Source organism: Melopsittacus undulatus, chromosome 5 (genome assembly GCF_012275295.1).
Source record: "Melopsittacus undulatus isolate bMelUnd1 chromosome 5, bMelUnd1.mat.Z, whole genome shotgun sequence".
Classification (NCBI taxonomy): domain Eukaryota; kingdom Metazoa; phylum Chordata; class Aves; order Psittaciformes; family Psittaculidae; genus Melopsittacus; species Melopsittacus undulatus.
The window spans coordinates 22,873,364-22,895,252 of NC_047531.1; the positions used below are offsets into that span (position 1 = coordinate 22,873,364).

Sequence of the window (21,889 nt, forward strand, 5' to 3'; positions counted from 1 at the left end):
TATTTCTACAATGCTTACCACTTTCCCTCCGAAGCCTTACTTCTAAAAATATTAGAAAGCCACATGATAGCAGACTTCAATAGTGTTAATTTAGAAACTGTCTAAAGCAGCCTTCTATCCCTGCCTGGTACTAATGAGAAAGGGTGGAGTCACATACTATTTAAACAACAAACCAAACTGTAAGCTATGATAAATAAATGCCTGAAGAAAACACCCTGACCCCACCTTTGTCTGATTCAATTGAAAAATACCAGTTTCACCCAAACCACAAAGGCACACAGGCACACACATACACACTAACACTGCGACTCGTAAATTCCAGGATTTGATGACCAGAGCATTTTGAACAGGTGAATTCGTGCATCAGTAAAAATGCTGCCCTTTTAACTAGGGCTCACAATTTTTAGAAAATGTATTTCTTTTTTTTATTTGCTAAAGATTTCAAAAGTTTCAAAAATAAGTTTCAGAAATTACCATCTCTGTTTGTTCTTGAAAACCTATGTAAGCATTTTATATTGCTTTTACTGTATTGTTTACTACAGTACTTACTGCTTCCCTGTTATATAGTGTCTTCTTCAGTTCATGTCTTGACTTATTAATACATTCTTTGTTCCTTTTCTCTAGAAATGAAGAGCACCTACCCTAGCTCTTCATTGTACTTCATGTTTTCACTGTCCTTTAATTCTTACATGCATTATGTGTCCTCTATATATGGAAAGGCCAAATGCTTTTCTTCACACTAACTTTTCTTGAACTTTTCCCCCTTCTTGATTGTACATGGCCAAAAAAATAAAAACTATCTCCATGCTGGACAATGTGCTGCAACCCCTCAGAGTAGCTGCTATCCTTCTGGAGCCATATAGGAACAAACCCTGAGAACAGCCATAACAGGTGAAAACAAAGATCTCTTTAGCCTAGTATCCAATTCCCAACAGTAGCTATTAGCAGATACTAGGGGAAAGCATACAAACAGGGCAAACATAGAGTATATAACTTCTATACATTCTCCCAGCCTTCAGCAATATGTGACTCAGAGACATGATCATGTCTTCTATCTCCAAAGAGGCCAAAGAGGCCTAGGGAGACAAAGAATAAAATACAATTCAGAGAACATGCTGCTAAGTGAAGTACAACTAACTTGAAAAAAGGAAAGAAAACGTATCTATAAATTGGTCAAAATATTAAAAAGTACCTTTAAGGAAATTTGCTTTAGGTACTGAATGCAGTCTAGCCACACAGGATAGCAGTCTGAACCCACTTTGTAATCCAGTTGTACAGAGCAATAGGCTGCCACTTCCAGATTTACACACATAAGGAGTCCCTAACCCATTTTGGTCAAGATAGGTAATTTGCCCTAAAGGATTTAAATAACGGGTCTTGCTAGGCCTTTTGCCTGAAATAGGTTAGGAAATACCTACAGATCTACAGGCTAGTTGTAATCAGGAGAGAGGAAGTTTTCAACTGGCACAGGTAGACATGACAACTGCTATCAATCCACAGCAGTACAGAGCCAGAAATGAGACTAGACATACCCTGTGCCAGCCACAGGTAAAGTGATTCCCAGCTACCCATCACCATGCTGCCACCGGAGATTACATGCTGTTGTTGCAAAACGGGGTGCTGTAGCAATAGATGGAGTCAGTCTCCTTTAGTGAAGTGAAACTTCAATTGCTTTACAAAATGCAGGTTTCACTAGCAGAAGTGTTAATGCTTTTCCATGAAAGCACTCCTTTACCAATTCTTCTGCACTAAACCAGGTGAAGCACTTCCTAGCCTCCTTCAAACCATATCAGCTAACCCCCTTCACATTGTTAAATAAAATATTTGAAATTATTTAGCTGATTTTGTCAGAAGAAAGTAGGAAGTGCTCAGAGAAACTTCCGGCTGAAGTCCTGGACAGGATAAATTATAACAGAAGGCAATAGTATGTGCCTAGAAAGCAATAGTAGGATATCCTCAATTGCACCACTTATTTGCAGAACATAATCTACCTTCAACCATGGTGTCATAAGCAAACTGGTAAAACTTGGGAGATTTTTACTTAATGCATTGTCAGTTAATACAAGTTTTGACAAGGTATGTCTGTGCACCGAGTTTGGTTATTTCTTTGCTAGTCTAGTTCTGTAATGACAGAGGGATAAATCAGCCACAGTTCTAATGGGTAACAACATCAATGTAAGAAAGCAGTGGAGTATGAAATGCATGGTGTGGGTAGAAGTAGGCAGGGAGGGTAAAAAACCTCCTCCCTCCACAGTGGCATTCAGTCACAGCCCAGTCAGGCATACTGAAACTCATTAGGAAAACAGGTGTTATTACAGGAAAACTGATGGTCCATGTTCAAGGGAAGATCTACAGATCCATCAGAAGTGTTTGCTGTGAAGACAGAAGAAATACTAAAAGAAAGATAGATGAAAAAAAAAAAATCACCCATCCTAGCACTTCACATGCTTTTACTGAACGTCCTGTAGCAGTGGTGTTATCAACTCCTACGTTTCCTGACTGCCCTAGCATCTAGCTCCAAGAGGTTTCCCTCCTGATTTCCCAGAGCACCCAATATTCAAAGCAAATCAACATACAGCCTAGGTACCTTAGGGTGGCTTGAAGAACTCAAGACAGCCAACATCCAGAAGTCTGTGCACTACTGTGTCTCCACACTATGACCGTGCCTGTTGGCCTTTACGCATTCCATATTCTTCAAAAACTCCACAGTGTTTGAATGACAAAAAAAACTCTTTTTCATAATACAGTACTATTGGGTCAAGTCACATTTCCAGGAACCTGTAAGCAGGACTGTACTGGAAGGTTTTAATACATTATTTCTCTATTGTCCCTCCACTTTCACACAGAAGAAAAATGAGTAAGATTATCACCTTGCCAGAGCCAATGAGTCTTACAAGGCCATAAATTTTGGTGGAAGGCAATACTGCCTTTACATACAAAAAGTTTTAGGAGCACCTTTTTTGTTTTTGGCAATGCATACCCACATCTCTGGGAAGAACAGATGTCATCACCAAACCAAGGAGGAAACAATGTTCAATTGTCCCATCTTCAGATATTTCCAGAGGGGTCAGAGAAAAGGTATCCTGTTTGCTGATGTATGAGAAGGTGTAAGAGAAGGCACACCAGGAACCATTGGAATCAAAGGCAATTTAATAAATTTTTACATTTGCAATACAGAGTCCTGAACTAGTAGGTACAATCCATATATAGTGGACACCTGGTCCCTATATATACCTATATATACCCATCCTGTTAGGGTATGAAGACATACTGAAGACATACTTAGTGGAGTTTGAATACAAGACAGATTTCTGCCACCTTGTATCTGTATGAAGGAACCAGTAAGCAATATTTTGCCAGTTTCTGCACACTGAGGGGAAGGTGTATACAGTTTAATACAAAAGGGAATCAGACATTGCTTGTGAGATGAAATTTTTAACTTCATAAATTATGAAAGTTGCTTAGCTTTTGGACCCTGTATAGCATTCATTGTTACTAACACTATTATTATGACATTTAGAAGTTAAGAACAGACTCATTACAGTGACAACTAGTCTAAGAGGAAAGCTTTTCCATTCACTTCTAATGCATTCTATGATTCCTTATCACGCTCTTAAAAGACATCATGCCAGTTTGTATGATATTATACAGCAGATCTCAATGTGTTATGACATTCTGTTATCTGCAATGTATAGTACTGAAATCAGAGCAGGCAATGAATTACACTTCTACTATATATAATCCTTTCACTAATTATTATTTCCTGTCAAAATGCAAAGTTCAGCAGTATGGATAACCATGGACCCATGCCCAAAATAAAAGAATGAAAATTAAAAAAAAGACAGGCGAGCAATAGGATGTAACTTGAAAAACAAAATTAAAAATCAAAGTGCAAGAAATTTGACTGTACTTATTTAAGTCTATTTTTCAGCAATATGACCCTCAAGGCTGATAAGTCTTTGCTCTGTTACCTCTTGATCCTGGGTATGCGTAGGGGAGGGAAGGCCCATTTGCTCCAGCAAAATAAAGTATGCAATGGAAATCATAAAAAGCAATAGGACCGTAAGACTAAAACTGCATAGATGAGTCTGCAATGGTATTATTTAAATCTCTCTTACGGCAATGAAAAGCCTTTTGAATTCAGTGAAGAAAATCCAGAATGTGAGAGATTAGAAGTGGGCCTTGTGAAGCACTGTGGGAACAAACACAAAAGCACACAATAATATGACAAGAATGGCAGCAGACATAAGAACTTCTCTTGTGAATTATTAGAGGTGGTTGGCAGAATTGGTGTCACTATACTTTGCCTCTCTTTACTTGCACAGGATTTAAAGAAACCGTAACTAAATTATGTTTTTATAACTTAACACTCACTATACACATGGAAAACTCAGCTAAAACAATTCAGCCTTGAAATCACTTTATCTTAGTGTTCAGACCGAAAAATTGTAGCAGACACATCAAGAAGTGCATCAGCCACCTTTTGGCAGTGGACCTCTCAGGGGTAAGGCACAAAATGGAAGGAATTAACAAACATTAGATTTTAAGCTGGTCCCTCATGCCCATAAGTGTCCTCAGACAGGTACTTTTTACACACAAAAAAAAAAAGGACTTCAACTTTTACATAATGAATTTAAATCTTCCATTTCACCAGAAATCTTATCCTCTATGAAACAATACAAAAAGCATTTGCATGGCCAGCAATACAACATTGTTTTATTATCTTCTTTTTCACTACAGAATAGAAATCATGAGGTCTCAAACTACAGAGACACTACCTTCAGCCCATGTATTTCACACATTTTCAAAATGTAGTAAGTTTCTCACATTTGTCTTTTTTTAAGTATTAGTAATATAGATATACCCAATTTCCCTGCAGACAGACAGCAAAGAACAGTAATTAAATACTGCATCAAGAAATGTAAAACAGAAGTTAAAATCAGGTAACAGGGGAAATCAAAATTATAGACAGAATAATTCCATGTTTGATAGGACTAAGGACAACAATTGATTTTTAATAAAAATCAGGAGTAAAAGAAATCCTAGCTTTTGTGAATGTTGTTGCAAAGGTGGCAAGAATATCAGTTACATCAGAAAAGGCAGATGACAAGATTGTTAATCATGCAGGAAAAGACAGAGGTGTTCACCACGTTTCTGCTCCGTGCTCAGAACAGAGCTAAGTGTGTCTTTGTACCATAAAATAATGGTGATATATTTCCTTTTCCAAGATTAGCTAAGGATGATGTTGAAGAGAAGCAATTAAAAATAAACACTGAAAAATAAGCAGGCTGGGTAACTTTCTCCCAAGAATCTTAAAATAATGAGTCATCTGGATGCTTGAGAATTTCAACACATTTTGAAGACAGAACTGGCTTTTTGTCTTGCCTTTTGAAATTTTCTTCACCAGTGTTTCAAAGAGAGAAATGTTATGCTCCAAGGCAAACTAATGGCACAGCAGCAACAGGACCACCTCAGTTCCCAAAGGGGAATTGTTAATATGTATTACTTCATCCCACTAAATATCAAATCCATTTTTAGAATCACAGAATCATCTGGGTTGGAGAAGACCCTTCAGATCATGGAGTCCAGCCATTAACCTAACACTGCCAAGTACACCACTAAACCATGTCCCTAAGCACCACATCTACATGTATTTTAAATACCTCCAGGGACAGTGACTCCATCACTTCCCTGGGCAACCTGTTCCTGTTTGTATTTATACGGCCTAAATTTATATGACGTCAGCATACCGTTGTGCAAATTCCTGTTGGTTACCACTCTGGAAGCATGGTTGATATCTCACTGAAGTGTTACAGCAAGATGACTGTTTATCTTGAACAATTAAGTGAAAATGATGTATGCCACTGCTAGAACACCTAACTAGAACAACATATTGCTTCTTCTGGGTGAAGCAAGAGCAACAAGAGTGAAAGACACAGAGGTTCTCCAAGTGACGAGATAACCCAAACTCTACATAGTAACACAGGGCACAGTTCTTAGAGAAAATGCTATATATCTCAGCCTCTGACCTTAGCTAGAACTGTCTATACAGGCCTTCTCACATGCATTTTAAATATAGTTTCTGAATTACTAAATATTATCAGGCTAAGTATCACAACCAAAGTCTGCAGAAGAAGAATACTGTTAGCTGCCCCTGCTATTTGTGGAAGCAGGGAGTGTGGTGGTTGTCACCAGTTTCCTTCTTGGGTGTCATCCAGGAAGAAGTCTTAGTCACCGTTCTGTAGCCTAGCAGTGCTGAGTACACTTTTGTCTTTTCTCACTTTCTTGCAGTCCAAGCCATTCAGTCTTTTTCAGTTTCCAGCTCCATCAACCTACCAATTGTCTGTAGCTTCTACTTCAGTACCATCTAAAACATATTTTTAGCAGCATGTTCCACACTGCTACTAGCTCCTTCAATACCTTTTTTTTCGTAGCACTGTCTTAAATGCAGATAACTTTGCTCCTTTTCACCTCACATGAAATATACATTTTATGTCCTAGTATAGCAGTGTCCTTTTACACAATACATACAGAAATTACTTTTAGAGCAGGATTTAGACTCCAGTACTCCTCCCTCACACAAAATTACCCTAACCAGTAGTGACATACTCAGAATGCTTCAATTGCAATTTCATTTTAAAATTAAATCGCAAATGAGAATTTAAGTTGTCAATGCTCAAGAATACACTGGTACCCCCAAGAATCACCTTACTGTTTAACAGTATTTTTAAATAAAAGTTATCAGAGGACTCCATTTTGGTGTCAGTGCAGTCTTGTGCTCAAATCTACACACCCTTCATCTCAGAGGTGGATGCACTCAGAGTACCATTAGCCTGGTAAACAGAAGACCTTCTGTCCTAAAAAGCAAGAGTTGTGCCTCTCCTTAATGCAGAGTCTAGAACACATATCATCCCTTCTTTTGTAAGGCTCTAAACACTCGAGTATTTTAGTATTTTCACCACAGGACAATGTTTCATTCCCAAATGGATGTTGTTGTCCTCTGCCAGACTCTGTCAGATGCCTCTTCAGACATAGCCTTCCTCATGATGAATGTCCACAATAGTACTGAGGGTTGGTCAAAAGCAATTGCCAAAATAACTCAAGTAAGACTCACTCTTCTTTAAGCCAGGGTGAACAGCCAGGATGAAAGCTGCACACTTCGTGCTTTGCATTTGGAAAGCAGAGTCTTTGGTCTCAGGCACAACCACATCTTTCTTATCTCAGATTCGGTGCTTCTAAAAGATGGTGAAAGTTATATGGAAAGGTAAAAAAAATGTAACTCTGAGTAAGTCTGACAGCAGATCTTCAACAAGACATAATCATAGGTAGTTTCTAACATGCAGCAGAAATGGAAGGGCTGAAGGACTGAGTTTTCAGGTGAGCATCACTCCTGAAAGCCCAGCAGAGCTAAACAATTATTAGGGTAACAGTGGCTCACTGACACAAACAGACTTGAGAATGACCTCAAGATACATCCTTATTTTCTGTGTAGACACAAACACTAGTTAGGTAGTTATAAGTGTCCCACAATGATACATCCACATCAATCTGGTTATGATTCTGAGTGTCCATTCATAGAACATCTGAAAATCCACTGTAAACTGAACATACACATAACATTTTACAGGAACACAGTTACTGAAAAATAACAGAAAGAATTATTCAGGTGTCTAAACTATTAGATGCATGAATAATTTCAGATAACAGCATACCTGAGGCTTCCACAAAGGAAGATGACAAAGCAGATGACAGCAGATGACTGCACAACAGTCATATTGTTCTTAAGCTGCGGTGGGAGGCCAAATAGTATACCCTTACCATCTAAAATGGCATCTCTTTACATACTTGAATTACTTCCTAACTCTGCATGAATACCAACAGAATACTGAGACCCTACCTCCTTATAATCACTTTGGAATGCTCTCCACATACATTCAAAGCCAGAAAGTTTCACATCTGGTCTCAAAACCTTTACATGGGAAAGGAATAAAAGATAATATGGTTACAACATTTAGAATGGATTTGTCTTTTATGTCCCAGCTTTTGCTGTCCAATTTTGTTATCTTTTTCTGGTTTTTAGTGGACACATTTTTAAATCAGGTATAAGAGACTTATCAGCTTGAAATATAAGCAAAATAATACTTTCAGAAAGCATAAGAGTTAAATCATTATAATATTTGCTTTAAATTTTAACATTTTGGAAGCAATTAAAAAAACAAACTCCATGAGATATTGATTAACATAACAAAACTATGATAATCTTCACGAAGTTCATGGAAACACAACAGAAGAGGAAAAATTCTGATCATAAAGTTATTATACTACTACAGATAAGATACACAGTAAAGTGTCCTTTGACCATACAGTCATATGTAGTTTATGGTACGTACCTTAGTTATCTATGCATAAAACATTGAGCAAGGACAGTCACTACATTTTTAATTATAGTACAAGTGTTGGAGTTCATTCAGCTGAGCCTTGATCAAAGATCACTCAATGATACTCATCCCTTCCCATCTTTTTTTTTTCAGTTTTAATAATACATTAATAAACCAGGTATCAACCTTCTGTATATGATAAATGGAATTGCTCCTCTCATAGACTTGATCTGACTTCAAAAAAATAAAAGTGTGGCCAACACTGACAAAAGCGATTACACTTACAGAAAAAATGTACTCGGTACGTAACCTTCTCCTCCACGTGAACTTCTGTTGTCAATTACATGCATTAGCACAGTATTGAGGATCCTTTGCTCAAAGGCGCACACAGTAATTCAGGTTGCTCATGATACTGCTGGTGGCTGGTACTAGAGAAACTAGAAGTGACCAGTGATGGTTTTGCAGAAGACTAAATGTGGGATGCACGTGCAGGTTAATAATTACGTTCTTTTAGCTTAGCAAAGGTCAGGAACACCAGCAGTTTACCACTCAGAATGCTGGGGCACACCCATTCAAAGCAATCTGGTGGTTTCTTCCTGTATGTGGTTCAAGGGGCAAATCTTACTTCTGTGATTATGTGAAAATTTACAGCAGTTTTCTCATTACAGGGTGGTTGAGAAGCTGAAGCGGAGAATGTGGAGATGGAGGCACACAGGAAGTGATGGTAAGGTAGTAGGAAATGTGTAAATATTTTTACACTGTTCAGTTCTAGCTTGCAAAGCCTTAAGTAGGACCTTACATAGCCATAAAACTCGTTGAAAACTTAAACTGTTGTTCCAAAGTGCATCCACCTACTGCACTTTAAAATGTGATGTTATTCCATCATGCCCATATTACAACTACTATATTATTATAACAATTCTTGATTTAACTGCCCCACCACCACGCTTCCTTTCAGTCTCTTTTAAATTACTCCTTTTACTTTTAAAATTAAAAACATATCTCTATGATATGAGTAGAAATTAGAATCATAAAATCATAGAATGGTTTCGGTTGGAAGGGACCTTAAAGACCAGCTGGTTCCAACCCCCCTGCCAAAGGCAGGGACACCTTCCACTAGATCAGGTTGCTCAAAACCTTGTCCAACCTGGCCTTGAACACTGTTAAAGATAGGACAGCCACAGCTTCTCAGGGCAACCTGCGCTAGTGCCTCACCACCTCTATAATGAAGAATTTCTTCCCAACATCTAACCTAAATCTCCCCTTTTTCAGTTTAAAGCCATTCCCCCTTGTCCTATCACTACACACCTTTGTAAAAAGTCCCTCTCCAGATCTCTTTCTTGTAGGCCTCCTTTAGGTACTGGAAGGCTGATAGAAAGTCACCATGCAGCCTTCTCTTCTCCAGGCTGAACAAACCCAACCCTCTCAGCCTGTCTTTATAAGAGAGGTGCTCCAGCTTTCTGATCATCTTATTATACAAGATAGAAAGCTGGTTTCCACCTTGAAACTTGAGACTTAATAGCCCTTCTATTATTTTTATGCTCCAATTATAACTCTGAATATTCCTGTTATCCCTAAAAAATACAATACTCTTTTTAATCTTGTTACATTCTTGGCCTTTGTGACTTGGCAGTGAGTTCCACACTCTAATTACAAGTTTTATAAATAGAGGTAATTACAGGTTGGAGGAGGGGGGAGGGTTATCAGTTTTGAATGTTACCTTTTAATTTTCCTTGATGTTCCTGAGCTCATGTTAGATGACAGAGAACACGGTCATCTAATCTACTGTACTTAGACCACTATTTTACTGCATCACTTTTCTTAATCTTCTCTCTGAAGTGAAAAAGGACCTAATCTTTCAGAAGAGGGGTTTTTTTTCATATCTTCAGTCATTACCCTTTCTTGATCTCACTTTAGTTCTCCAATACATTTTTGAAATGCAGAAAACAGCTGCTGAAATTGTACAATCTCTCTACTGAACAGAATGTACCACCTGCATAACAGTGGAAGATGAGGTCCTGAGAACTCACTTCAGTGGAAAGCCGTGCACTTCAATTCATAAATATTAATGCTGCAGAGTCTTCCCAGTCCAAGTTCCCTTGACACAATGTCATGGTATCTAATGCAAATTCTGCATCAATATATAAGTTCTTTTTAAACATTAGCATATCTTCTTGCTCTATTTTAAACCCAGTTTCAATACAAGGTCTTCAATTAACATCCACAGTTATCTGCTACCTGCTTGTACTTTACTTGTATAATTTGCTGGTTTATGTCAGTTCCCAAGCTGGGAAACTCTTCCTGTGTGAAACTTAAAGAGCTGTGAAATAACAATTTTGGAAAAAAAGTAAATACATTGTAGATACTTGTAGACTGTGATGGTAAGAGATTACTTCTTAACCTTCTCCCAAATAAACAAAATAGATTGAGCTATTAAAGCTCCAGGTTTTAAGAGATTGGTGCTAGAACTTGTATCCTCCTCGAAACCCTTCCAGTTTTGCTACTTTCCTTTAACGGTATCCCAGTATTGGTCTCACACAGAATCAAAGGAGTTATAGTCTCTGCCTACTCTTAAATTAATACTCCCCTGATAAAAGGTCAGTGTTCATCCCCTTAGCTTACAAGTGTCTCCACCAGACAAATGGTTATTTCTACAAGTGTCCCATAGCCCTACCCAACACTACCACATGGTCAAAAGGAAAGTAGTGAAGTTGCTGAAAGTGCCCTACAACCTTTCTACAAGACCTGACACAGTCAGACACACTACTTGCAAGTAAACAGGTAGGTATAGCAGGGGGCTGCCTCAGTAGCACCATGAATATGAGTAAGCTCAACAACCAAGAGGAGACATATGGGAAGTGGAAGTGGGGACATGACAATGAGGAATACAGGAGCATCACCTAGGGAAACAGGGATGGGATTAGAGGGCTAATGCTTGTGTGCAGTTAAAATTCAAGAATGTCAAGGGTAATGACACTTTTGCAGACAAATGGGAGACTGAGTAAAAGCTAGGCTGGCTGCTGAAGGTGACTTTGTGACACAGCACATCGGTACTAGTGTCCTCTTTGTCTGTTTCTACTGGCAAGGTCTGCTCTCAGGCATCACAGAGCTTCATATCAAGCAGCAAGAACCAAGTTAGAGTCTATTTACACAAGCCGGAAATGCAATACAAGTCCATGGGATTGGAGAGGATACATCTGAGAGTACTAAGACTGCTAGCAAATGTAATTGGAAGGGCACTCTCTATCTCTCTTAAAAGGACACAGTGATCAGATAAAAATGTTATGTCTGTCTCAGAAAACTGCAAGAAGGATCTGGGTGATAACAAGCTGACCAACCTGCTCTCAGTCGCTGGGAAAATTGTGGAGAAAATACTTACAGAAACCACTTCCATTCACACAATGCAATAAAATGTTATTGAGAACAGCCATCTTGGGCATCTTGGGCAAGCTGTGTCTAGCCACTGATTGCCTTCTATAACTATATTACAGGCTCTCTGGGTGAGGTTAGAGTAGTAGGTGTTGTTATCCTTGTCTTTTGCAAGGCCTGTGATACCGTTTCCTAGGGTCCTTGCAGCCAATCTGTGGAGACACAGGTGGACTACAAGGTGGGTTAAAAACTGACTGGATCATTGGCCTCAAAGGGTAGCTAATAACTGAAGTCAAATTAGCACGTTTTATAGTCATAGAATAGTAAGGGTTGGAAGGGACCTTCCCTTGGCTCAGTACAAGGGCTGATATTACTTAAATTTTTCATCCATGACCTGCATGACGAGACCCTTTAGGAAGTACAAGGTGACACCAGATCAAGGGGGCTGCTGGTATACTAGCAGATATAGCTGCTATTCAGGGAGACCTCAACAAGATGAATGAGTGTATAACAGACATCTGTTTTGATGTTCCAAAAAGATAAACACAAGGTCCTGCATCTGGGAGAGGATATGCTTACAGAGGAGTGCAGGCTGGGACTAACAGTTCTCCAGGAGAGGATCCAGTGGACCACAAACTGAATAAAGTCAGCAGTGTGTCCCTGTGGTTGTGAAGACTAACCACATCTTGGACTGCATTAGCAAGACCATAGCCAGCAGGTCAAGGGACATGATTACTGCTCTTTATTCAGCGCATATGAAGCCACATCTGGAGCACTATGTTCAGTTTGTTCTCTTGCCGAATAAAAGAGAATGAAGAGAATCAAGTGAACGGTCATGAAGATGGCTAGGAGCTTTAACATACAAGGAGGATGGGGAACCTGGGAATACCAATATTCTTGTCAACTTTAATGGACTTATATTGCTAGAGCATTCTTAGAAGCATTTCCTATGATCCCATTATGGGAAGAGATGCATTTTGTCCCATCCAGAAGACCTGCATGGGCTATATGTATCTATTAGAGCACACTGATGTTACCAGTGCAGCTCCTGATATGCCACAGCAAACCTTGAACTGGGCTGCACACAGACATTAAAAGGTAACCTGAAGCTGGTACTGCCCCTGTGCTGCAAGCAGAAACTCCCACGGGTCTTCCATATTTCTGTGCCGGACAAACTCATGCCTGCTCAGGGACTGTTGCACAGAAAAATGATTTGTACATCAAAGAACAAACTGGCATCCTACCCATGAATGATTTTCCATTTATAGTTGCAAAGCCACTGCTAGAGAGAACAAAACTAGTTTATAAAATATTTCTGCAACTATAATTGTTTAGGACCACTGAACTGCCTGTTCCAAGCCAGATCAAAAGGAGCACCACAAACCCAAGAAAGGCTTATGTGTAAAGACAGAGCAAATTCCATGTCTGGGATCCATCTGTAATTCTGTCAAGCCAAGAGTCCTTGTAGCTGCATACAAATGAAATGTCTGTCTGCCAAAATTAAGTAAACGCAGAACAAATACCCCCTTATCACTTTTTTTCACAGTAGCTACCTTGTTTTCTTTAATGTTAAATATAAAATACCCTTCCTTTTCCACTGTTGTGAAAATACAAATCAAAACCAGAATACCAGACATTGATCGTGGTCTTCTTTCAGATTACTATTTTGCTTCAAATGCAGATGTGTAAAGTCATGCTGTACTCTTTTTGACTCAAACTACTGCAGCTGACACAACTGAAGTTGCAACTTAAAGTCAAGAAGATTTTGAGGAAATTGTACTATTTTCTTGAAGAGTTTCAAGGCAGATATATAACTGACTTACCATAGACTGACAACACAAAGATGGATTGCAGAAACTGCAAATGCATTTGTAATGAAAAGGCCTGGTGTTTTTGCATTTGCACAGTAGTGATATATGTGTAATTTTTTCCACTTAGCCATGTAAAAAAGCAGGAATCAGTAACTACTTGCAGTGTCAATTCCCTAAATAATTCACATTTATGAATATTAATATTTAATGAAAGTTTTCTCCCTTAAAAATATTTACTATTTCAATAACCAGAGATCTCATTTTATAAGTAAGAAACACTTCCTCTTCATTTACAACAATGCTTATATCAAGTCACTGACAAGGATTATAGCAAAAGAGATACAGCAAAACTCTTTAAAATAAACCTGGAACATGTATTGTGAGATCATGAAATCTCCCTGCTGTTTGTACCTATTTACATTTCAGCAGCAATAAGCACAAGCACAGCATGCATTTGCCATTGTCTGAAGAAACTTGCTAAAGATTTATTTAATGTGATGAGAAATAGCCAAAAGGCAGGATATCGAATACTAACAAAAAATAAAATAGCTTTCTTACTGCCTTATCTGATAAATCCAAACCATTAGCTTTAAAAAAGTGTAAATATGAAACCTCCCAAATCCTTCAGCTACTCAATAAAATGAATGGTTTAGTTTGGTTCCACTACATACACCATGGTCTGTACATGGTCTAGTAATTTTTACAGACTAACTGATCTAGATTCAAAAAATGCATGCTGGAACATGAAGGGTTTGAAAGGTTGAAACTGCGCCTGAAAACTTGACCTTTACATCAGCTGGTCTAATCTAATAAAAGATATTACCTCTCCCTAAAAGCCCTTGCTTTGTTTATGGGCATGACTGACTGAGATTACAGCACTACTATTATCAGACAATGCCAACTGCAAGGTTCTCCCAGTGCCCAGGGTGGGAAGGACTGCCAATTCTTCAAGTAATCGTCCAAAAATACCCTCACGTTAGGGATCCCCGTGCAGAACCGGCATCTCCAACTTCACTGTTGTCAACTGAGGGGCCATAAGACACCACTATTATGCACCCTGGACTGCCAGAAGGGTGGCAGGGCCCAGGACTGCAGTGCTGTCAAAGGGTGGCCATGCAGGGATGAGGTGCTGCGCGCCGCCAGTCTCTACAAACGCTGCGGTATTCCCCGGCTGAGCTTCAGCCTCGTACATCTAGCATGCCATTTCTCAGCTTATTTGCGTCTGAGCAGTACGCTACGTAACTGCCACACCAGCTAGCATGATACCCACCCAGCACAGGACGAAGTAATTTCTAAGCCAGTGGCCCACAGATTTTGCTGGGCAGGCAGGCACTCGGCAGGATCCCCTGTGTGCACCCAGCCTTCCTCTCCTCATGGACTCCCCCAGCTGCCTGGGCCTCCCCTCAGGCAAGGCAGGTGCCGTGGGCTTCGAGCGGCAGTGCCCCAGCCCCCGCTACCGAGTTCCCGGCCCGCCGCAGGCCGGACACCTCTGGGGAGGGGGCGGCAGCCTCGGCAGCCGCAGCCCGCCCGGATTTCTGTTGATGCAGCGCCCCCTGCGGGGCGGGGTGAGCTGAAGAACCGCGGGCCCGCGCAGCGGCAAGCCTCGGGAAGCAGAAGGGCTTCGTGTCCTTTCCCGGCACCGGGCCCGGGCGGGGCGGGGGAGGGGAAGGAGGGAAGCCCTCAGCTCCTCTGAGGCGCGCCGCCGGAGCACCGGCGCCCGCGTCGCGCCGCAGCGGCCCCGCGGGGCTTCCGCACAGAGAAGCTGACGGACAGAAGCAGGCGCGGAGGGTGGGCGCCCTCCGTCCCCCGGCGCTGGCACGCCGCCGGGCTGCACCGAGAAGGGAGATGAAGGAGGGGTGGGGGAAGTGCGCCAGGAGATTCGTCGTTGAGCACCGGCTTTCTGAGTGACCGGGGTTTGACACGCGGTGCCGGGGCTGCCAGCGCAGCGACCGGCGGACCCCCGATGGCGGCGGACCCCCTATGGCGGCGGACCCCCTATGGCGGCGGACCCAGCCGCAGCGAGCAACACACCCCCGCCATGCCATACCCTGCCCTGCCCTGCCCGCTGCCGAGCGCTTTGGCGCGAAACGAAGCGAGGCGACCTCCCCACAGCCGTGGGGCGGGGCCGGGTCGTGCCGCTCGCGCCGCGGCATTCCCGCCGTAGCCGCCTGGCCCTGCTCTTCGCATGCAAATCAGGCCCCTCCTCATTGGCCCCGCCGACAGCCCTTTCAAAAGGGGAGCCGCGATTGGTCACGCGGGGCTGCTCACGCAAAGGGGAGAATCTCCCCCGCCCCCCCGCCCTTCTTTTTTTTTCCTCCGCTAATGTGTGATGCGCTCCTCAGACAGCCTGTAACGCTGCGCGCCGGTTACTACAAACAAATAGTTCCCAGCACCCCCATCTTCCCCCCTGCGCGTCCGCACCAAGGGGCGGGATGGGAGGCTGCAGTCACGACCGCCGCAAGGCGGGCGCCCCAGCGAGGAGGGGAGGGGTCCGGCTGTGGCGGCGAGGAGAGGTGTTTCCCTCCCCTTCCCCCCCCCCCCGCCCAGTACCCCGCGGAGGGATATCCTGGGCGCGCTCGCCGCGCTCTGCCCGCACCAAAACATTGGGAGTTAAGAGGCGGCTCGGCGGCGCCGTCGGCTCAGAAGCGCGCGGGCAGGCTCGGCGGCGTGCGGCTCGTACTGCGGCGCCCAGCTAGCTCCCTGCCGCCGCGGCCCCCGCAGGGGCGGGCTCCGAGCGTTACTGCTGCCTGAGCGCAGCGGGCGGCTCTCGTCCGTCCGTTGGGAGCGACGCCTGAGACAACCCCCTTTCGTCGGAGGAATTACTGCCGCCGCCGCGTGGACCCGCGTCGTTGGGGACCCTCGAGGACTCCTTCGGTGTCCGCCTTCGGCCAAGAAAACAGGCGCGCGGAAGGTCTCAGCGGCCCGCCGGCCCCGCGGGGAGGAGAGCCGCGCCGGGAGGACGCCGGCGGTGCTGCCGCGGAGGACCCACCGTTCACCGCCACCCCCCGCCTTTCGGAAGATGTTGCTCTCCAAGTTTGGCTCGCTGGCTCACATCTGCAGTCCCACCAGCATGGACCACTTGCCGGTGAAGATTCTCCAGCCAGGTACGGCGGGACCGGCGCCGGGGTGTCCTCCGCGGGAGCGGAGCGGCCCCGCATTACCGGGTGCTGGGGCCGGTGCCTCGCTGTCCCCGGAACTTCGGGTGCCCTTTTATTTTTAAATAGAGATTATTTTTTTTCTAATCTAGTAAGCAACAGCCTTGGGCAGAAGTAGGGCAGCGCGCATATTAGGCGCCCAACGGGCGTTTTTATTACTATGATTTTCGATTCCTGGCGCAGCACGGCAGTGGGCACTAACGCATTGCGTTTCCCTTTCGTTTCCCCAGTGAAAGTGGAGAAGGAGCCGTTTGACAAAGTCTACCAGGTGGGCTCCGTGCTGGGCAGCGGGGGCTTTGGCACCGTCTACGCGGGCAGCAGGATCGCCGACGGTTTGCCGGTGAGCCGCGGGACGGGCGGACGCTGGGGGTGGCAGTGGGATGGCGGCGGGTGGGAGCGCGGCGCGGTGGACTGCGGGCGCAGGCGGTGCCCTCTCCGCCGCAGCTCACGCGCCTCCTTTTCTCCGCGCTCCGCAGGTCGCCGTGAAGCATGTGGTGAAGGAGAGGGTGACCGAGTGGGGCACGATTGTAAGTACCGCGATGAGGAAGGGGCTGCGGGCGCGTTGCGGGGCTCCGGCGCGGCGGGGCTATTGTGTGGGCGGCGGGGCCCGCCCCGCTGGCGCGGCCTCTGCGTCGGGAGGGAATTTGGCGGGGGTTTGCCGCCGCAGCGCCGCGCCCGCCCCTCGGACTGCGGCAGCGGCGGAGGGGGCCCGGCGGCCGCGCCCTCCTCCCGCCCCTCCGCCCGCCCCGCGCCGCTGACCCGCGCCCCCTTCTCTACCCAGAGCGGGGTCATGGTGCCCCTGGAGATCGTTCTGCTGAAAAAAGTGGGCTCCGGCTTCCGAGGGGTCATCAAGCTGCTGGACTGGTACGAGCGGCCCGACGGCTACCTGATCATCATGGAGCGGCCCGAGCTGGTGAAAGACCTGTTCGACTTCATCACGGAGAAGGGCGCTCTGGACGAGGAGACGGCCCGCGGGTTCTTCCGGCAGGTGCTGGAGGCCGTACGCCACTGCTACGGCTGCGGCGTGGTGCACCGGGATATAAAGGACGAGAACCTCCTGGTTGACCTCAGGACAGGCGAGCTGAAGCTGATTGACTTCGGCTCGGGGGCCCTTCTCAAGGACACAGTCTATACCGACTTTGATGGTACGTGCCCACACCCCTAGCTCCCAGGATAGCCCATGTTGGGGCAGACCCTTTCCGCCCTCCCACCCCGGGTGATGCCCTCCCAACAGCCACCGTTTTTTCTGCTCCTGGCACCCGGTGGTAGCGAGCCTTGTGGCTGCCGCAGGGGTTCATATCGGGTCTATCGGTAATGGAAACCTTTGGACCCGAAGCAGCTTAGGGGGTGTTCAGTTGCGTAGGGAAGAAGCGATTCCAGGCAGTGACGCAGCAGTTTATGTTTCCCTGTCTTGGAAAAAGCGATTTTTTTTTTCCTAGAGGGCGATCTGTTTACACGGAGGCTCCGACAGTGTCAGATGTTTCCATGTGTGGATATGCAGTTTTTATATACATCGCTCTTTTTAACTTGAAGCGGCAGCTCCCCCCCCCTCCCTTTCTGCCAGTGTCCTGGAAATCCCGCATTGCAGATTTGAAAGCGAAGGGGGAACATAGATTCCCTGGAAAAGCCGGAATGTGAGCTTCGGGGCTCGCCTTGGCGCCTTGGAGGGGGAAAGGCTGGAAATAAGCCAGCGTGTGACAAGAGGGAGTGTTTCCCCCAGCCCTGGTGTAAAGGAGGACTTTTTCCCCTACACCTTCCCTCCTCACCAGCTGCCGCACTCACATCTGTTTGTTGTGAAACCCGAAGCCCCGGTGCACATGACCACGCTCCCGATTCCATTTGGTACCCGGGGAGCTGCGGGCACCGGGGCAGAGCCGGTGAAGCAAGGCAGCAGTGGGGGGGAAGCTTACAAACGTAGAAATGGTAAGCGGCCCTATTTTGTTTACCGGCTTGCGGAATTGGATAAAGCGGATTAGCCTGGTGTCACACGGGCAGAGCGGGGTTTCACCTCCCCTCCCCGCCCGCCAGCCCCCTTTGTCCTTTTGTGTCTATTTTTGGTGCGATGCTGCAGACGCCACGTGGTCAGTGAAAGGAGCTGCCTCGGTAAACAGTCAGCTGATGGGCTGCGCTGGGCCCTGCAGCGGATAGCACGACCGGATGAGCCAAGTCTGGTGGTGGTGTAACCCCGCGGGTGACCTGACGTTACACCTCTAATGGCTTTGGCACATGAGAAATATAAAGCTATTTTCTTTTTTTAAGTATCACATGACAAGCTTATGAATTTATTTTTATCGCTGCTAGAATGAGCTGAGCAATGTGGAAGTGCTCTAAACATGGACTTCAATTTTTTTCTTTTTTTTCTCCTGATTTTAGGAACGAGAGTATACAGCCCTCCAGAGTGGATCAGATACCACAGATACCATGGGAGGTCAGCAACAGTATGGTCTCTGGGAGTTCTGTTGTATGATATGGTTTGCGGAGACATCCCTTTCGAGCAAGATGAAGAAATCTTGAGGGGACGATTATACTTCAGGAGAAGAATTTCACCTGGTGAGTTGCCCCCTATACAAGCGATAGGTTTTTGTCTAATAGAAGACCTTTGACCTTGCATTGGTTCTCCTTTTACTTTCCTAATCTAAAAGCACCTTTTTTGGTTTTGTTTTTTTTTATGTTATAGAATGTCAACAGCTGATCAAATGGTGCCTTTCACTGAGGCCTTCAGACAGACCAACACTTGAGCAAATATTTGACCATCAATGGATGCACAAATCTGAAGTCGTGAAGTCCGAGGACTGTGACATAAGGCTACGGACCCTTGATACTGATGTATCTAGCACAAGTTCAAGTAATGAGAGTCTGTGAATTACTAAGGACCTCGCACTGGGAGGGGAGCTACAAGCAGAAAGACCACAGTGCTGCTGCCAATACTTAGGAGGGGCTAAAAAAATGCATTCATTAATCTGTAGTTGAATCTTTGTCTGAGGGACTTGATTTTATTTTCCCCCTTTGCTGGTTTCTGCTTTGGAATGAGATTTCCTTTGGAAACGCTGATGTTTGGGAGATGCAGGCCAGTACTTAGTCAAAGACTGACCTTATTAAGAAAGCAGTGACCTCTTGAATACATGGTAAACTTTTTTGCTCTCATAGAGCCTGGACTAGATTTTATTTGCTTTTGAGTGCCTTTTTGAAAGCTGCTTCAGTGGGACTTTCTTTTTTGAGCTGTGTATGTCCAAAGAAGATCCATTTCATTATAGGAATTTGCTCCCTTTAGACTCGGTGCTGGAGGAAGCAGCTCCTATGATGCATTGGAGAACATGTTCGGTGATTGAATGAAGTAGTCCCATCCACTGGTGATGGAATACTTGAACACAGACATTTCACTCCTGCCCCCCCTGCCCTAGTCCTTTTCCAAATCCAACCCACCTCTGCTGCTCAAAATATTTCCTATAGCCTGCACAGAAATATGAACAGGTATATCAGCTTTTTTATCAGAAACATTTATTCATGTTCCTTTTAGCATCTCTACCATTGGGCATGAGAAGCCCCTTTCTCAACTCCCCCCGGCCTTTTGTCACCCTGCGAGTCTTAAAAGTATGTATGGGCATGTTGAATGCACAATCAATGCAATATTCAAGGACTTTACTTTTTTTCCATACCTGTATAATGTGTTTATGTAAACTTGTTTTTTTCCCATGTACTATACAGTTATTTATTGTTTGGAATTTAGAAGACTTCCCACAGGTTTCAGCTGTGGCTATTTATTTGGTTAATTTATTTGGTTAGAGTTACTCAACACTGTGCTTTCCCCTCCTTCTCCCCATGGGAATTCTAGTGGTTTGCCCATGGCACTTTTTTTTTTCTGCATTCCTGTCAACTTTTGTTTAAAAAAAAAAAAAAAAACAACAAAAAAATTTCTGACCTTATCAATTTTTGTTGGAAGATGGAAAATTGTTGTACAAAGTCTAATTTAAGGGAAATAGAAAGACTTTTTAAAGTTAGTCAGTATGCCTTTTGTCTGGTATTATTGTACCAGAAATGTAAAGTAATGCTGTTTGGAAGGGTTTTAAATTATTGACATTGTACAGTCTCCGTGCATTGGCTCTGGAAGGTAGAGTGGCAGAGTCAAAAACCTTAATTTATTTTAATAGCTGTGTTTCTGTGATCTGGTTGCATTTATGCAGCTTGGATTTGGTTGGTTTTTTTTTTTTTTCTTCTGTTTAAGTGTGAAATGTATGGAGATCATATTTTTTATACAGGTATTTCAATTAAACTTTTTTTGTATATAACAGTTCTGTGTTTGTGTGCTCACTTTTACTTTCACTGCTACTCTTGATACCACCTTGGGAACATGTATTCTCTTCTTGCTTGTAAAGGCCTGCAGTTAATAAGTCTATGCCATTAAGCACTGACCATTTTGGAGAATTAAACGACCCTTCATCTTGACTGTATCTACTCCATTGCTGTATTTGGTGTTGATTTGGAGATGATGTACAATACAACAGCACCAGCGGCCTGCATAGAAGGGAATTAGCCAGTAATAGGAGGAGAGGGAGGGGGTAGCTCTGTAAACACTGAATAGCTGAGCTGTCACTGTACTTAACGCTTAAATATAAACAAGTAAGGATTTCTTTTTTTGTAGTCACTGCTGGGAACTGTTTTAACAGTTGACATGTTTACTTTCCATTACATTCAGTTTCCTTCTTCCTGCTTACCCTTTCCTCCTGGGGGGTGCGCAGGGATTTCCCGTGCCCTTACAGGAAAGGGACAGCATTCTTGGAGGGCAGGGTAACTTCTTCAGCTCCCTTAAATTACTGAAAAGACTACTGTGTCACTTCATAAAGTTCTGGGGAACACATGCTATTCTCATCCATAGCAAAAGGCAAGAGAAATGTCCATCTTACGATGTTGGAAGTTAAGTCTTGCAGAGTACTGAGTTCTACCTACTTTCTCTGCAGCTAGAGACTAGCGGCTCAGTCCTTTTGTGGGCATGGTAACTATTACTAGGCTTAACTACCACAGAGGGATCTACAGAGTACATTTAGGGATGTGTCAGTCATTAAAGGTGCTTTGTAGTAGTCACAGCAAAGGGCTAGGCTTAGAATCTGTTGGGTCTATGTTATTTTCCTTTCTGGGGATCTTTCTGCCAGCTCATCTATTATTTTGGATCCCTGTGGGG

The 21,889-nt window shown here is 44.1% G+C and overlaps 1 protein-coding gene across 1 annotated transcript; it reads left to right on the forward strand.

Moving 5' to 3' along the window:
- Positions 1-16,183: 16,183 nt before the first annotated feature.
- PIM3 (Pim-3 proto-oncogene, serine/threonine kinase) lies at positions 16,184-21,001 on the forward strand. Its single transcript, XM_034063115.1, has 6 exons — positions 16,184-16,662; positions 16,944-17,053; positions 17,190-17,240; positions 17,495-17,858; positions 19,087-19,263; positions 19,391-21,001. Exons 1-6 carry the CDS (start codon positions 16,578-16,580, stop codon positions 19,573-19,575), a joined length of 972 nt encoding a protein of 323 aa, XP_033919006.1. The 5' UTR covers positions 16,184-16,577; the 3' UTR covers positions 19,576-21,001.
- Positions 21,002-21,889: the final 888 nt, after the last annotated feature.

What these genes read in the sequence shown, in the direction of transcription:
- PIM3 (XM_034063115.1), top strand. Translation starts at nt 16,578, where the DNA reads ATGTTGCTCTCCAAGTTTGGCTCGCTGGCTCACATCTGCAGTCCCACC. An exon ending in GGTGAAGATTCTCCAGCCAG is followed by an intron (nt 16,663 to 16,943) that starts GTACGGCGGGAC and finishes TCGTTTCCCCAG; the next exon opens with TGAAAGTGGAGAAGGAGCCG. An exon ending in TGACCGAGTGGGGCACGATT is followed by an intron (nt 17,241 to 17,494) that starts GTAAGTACCGCG and finishes TTCTCTACCCAG; the next exon opens with AGCGGGGTCATGGTGCCCCT.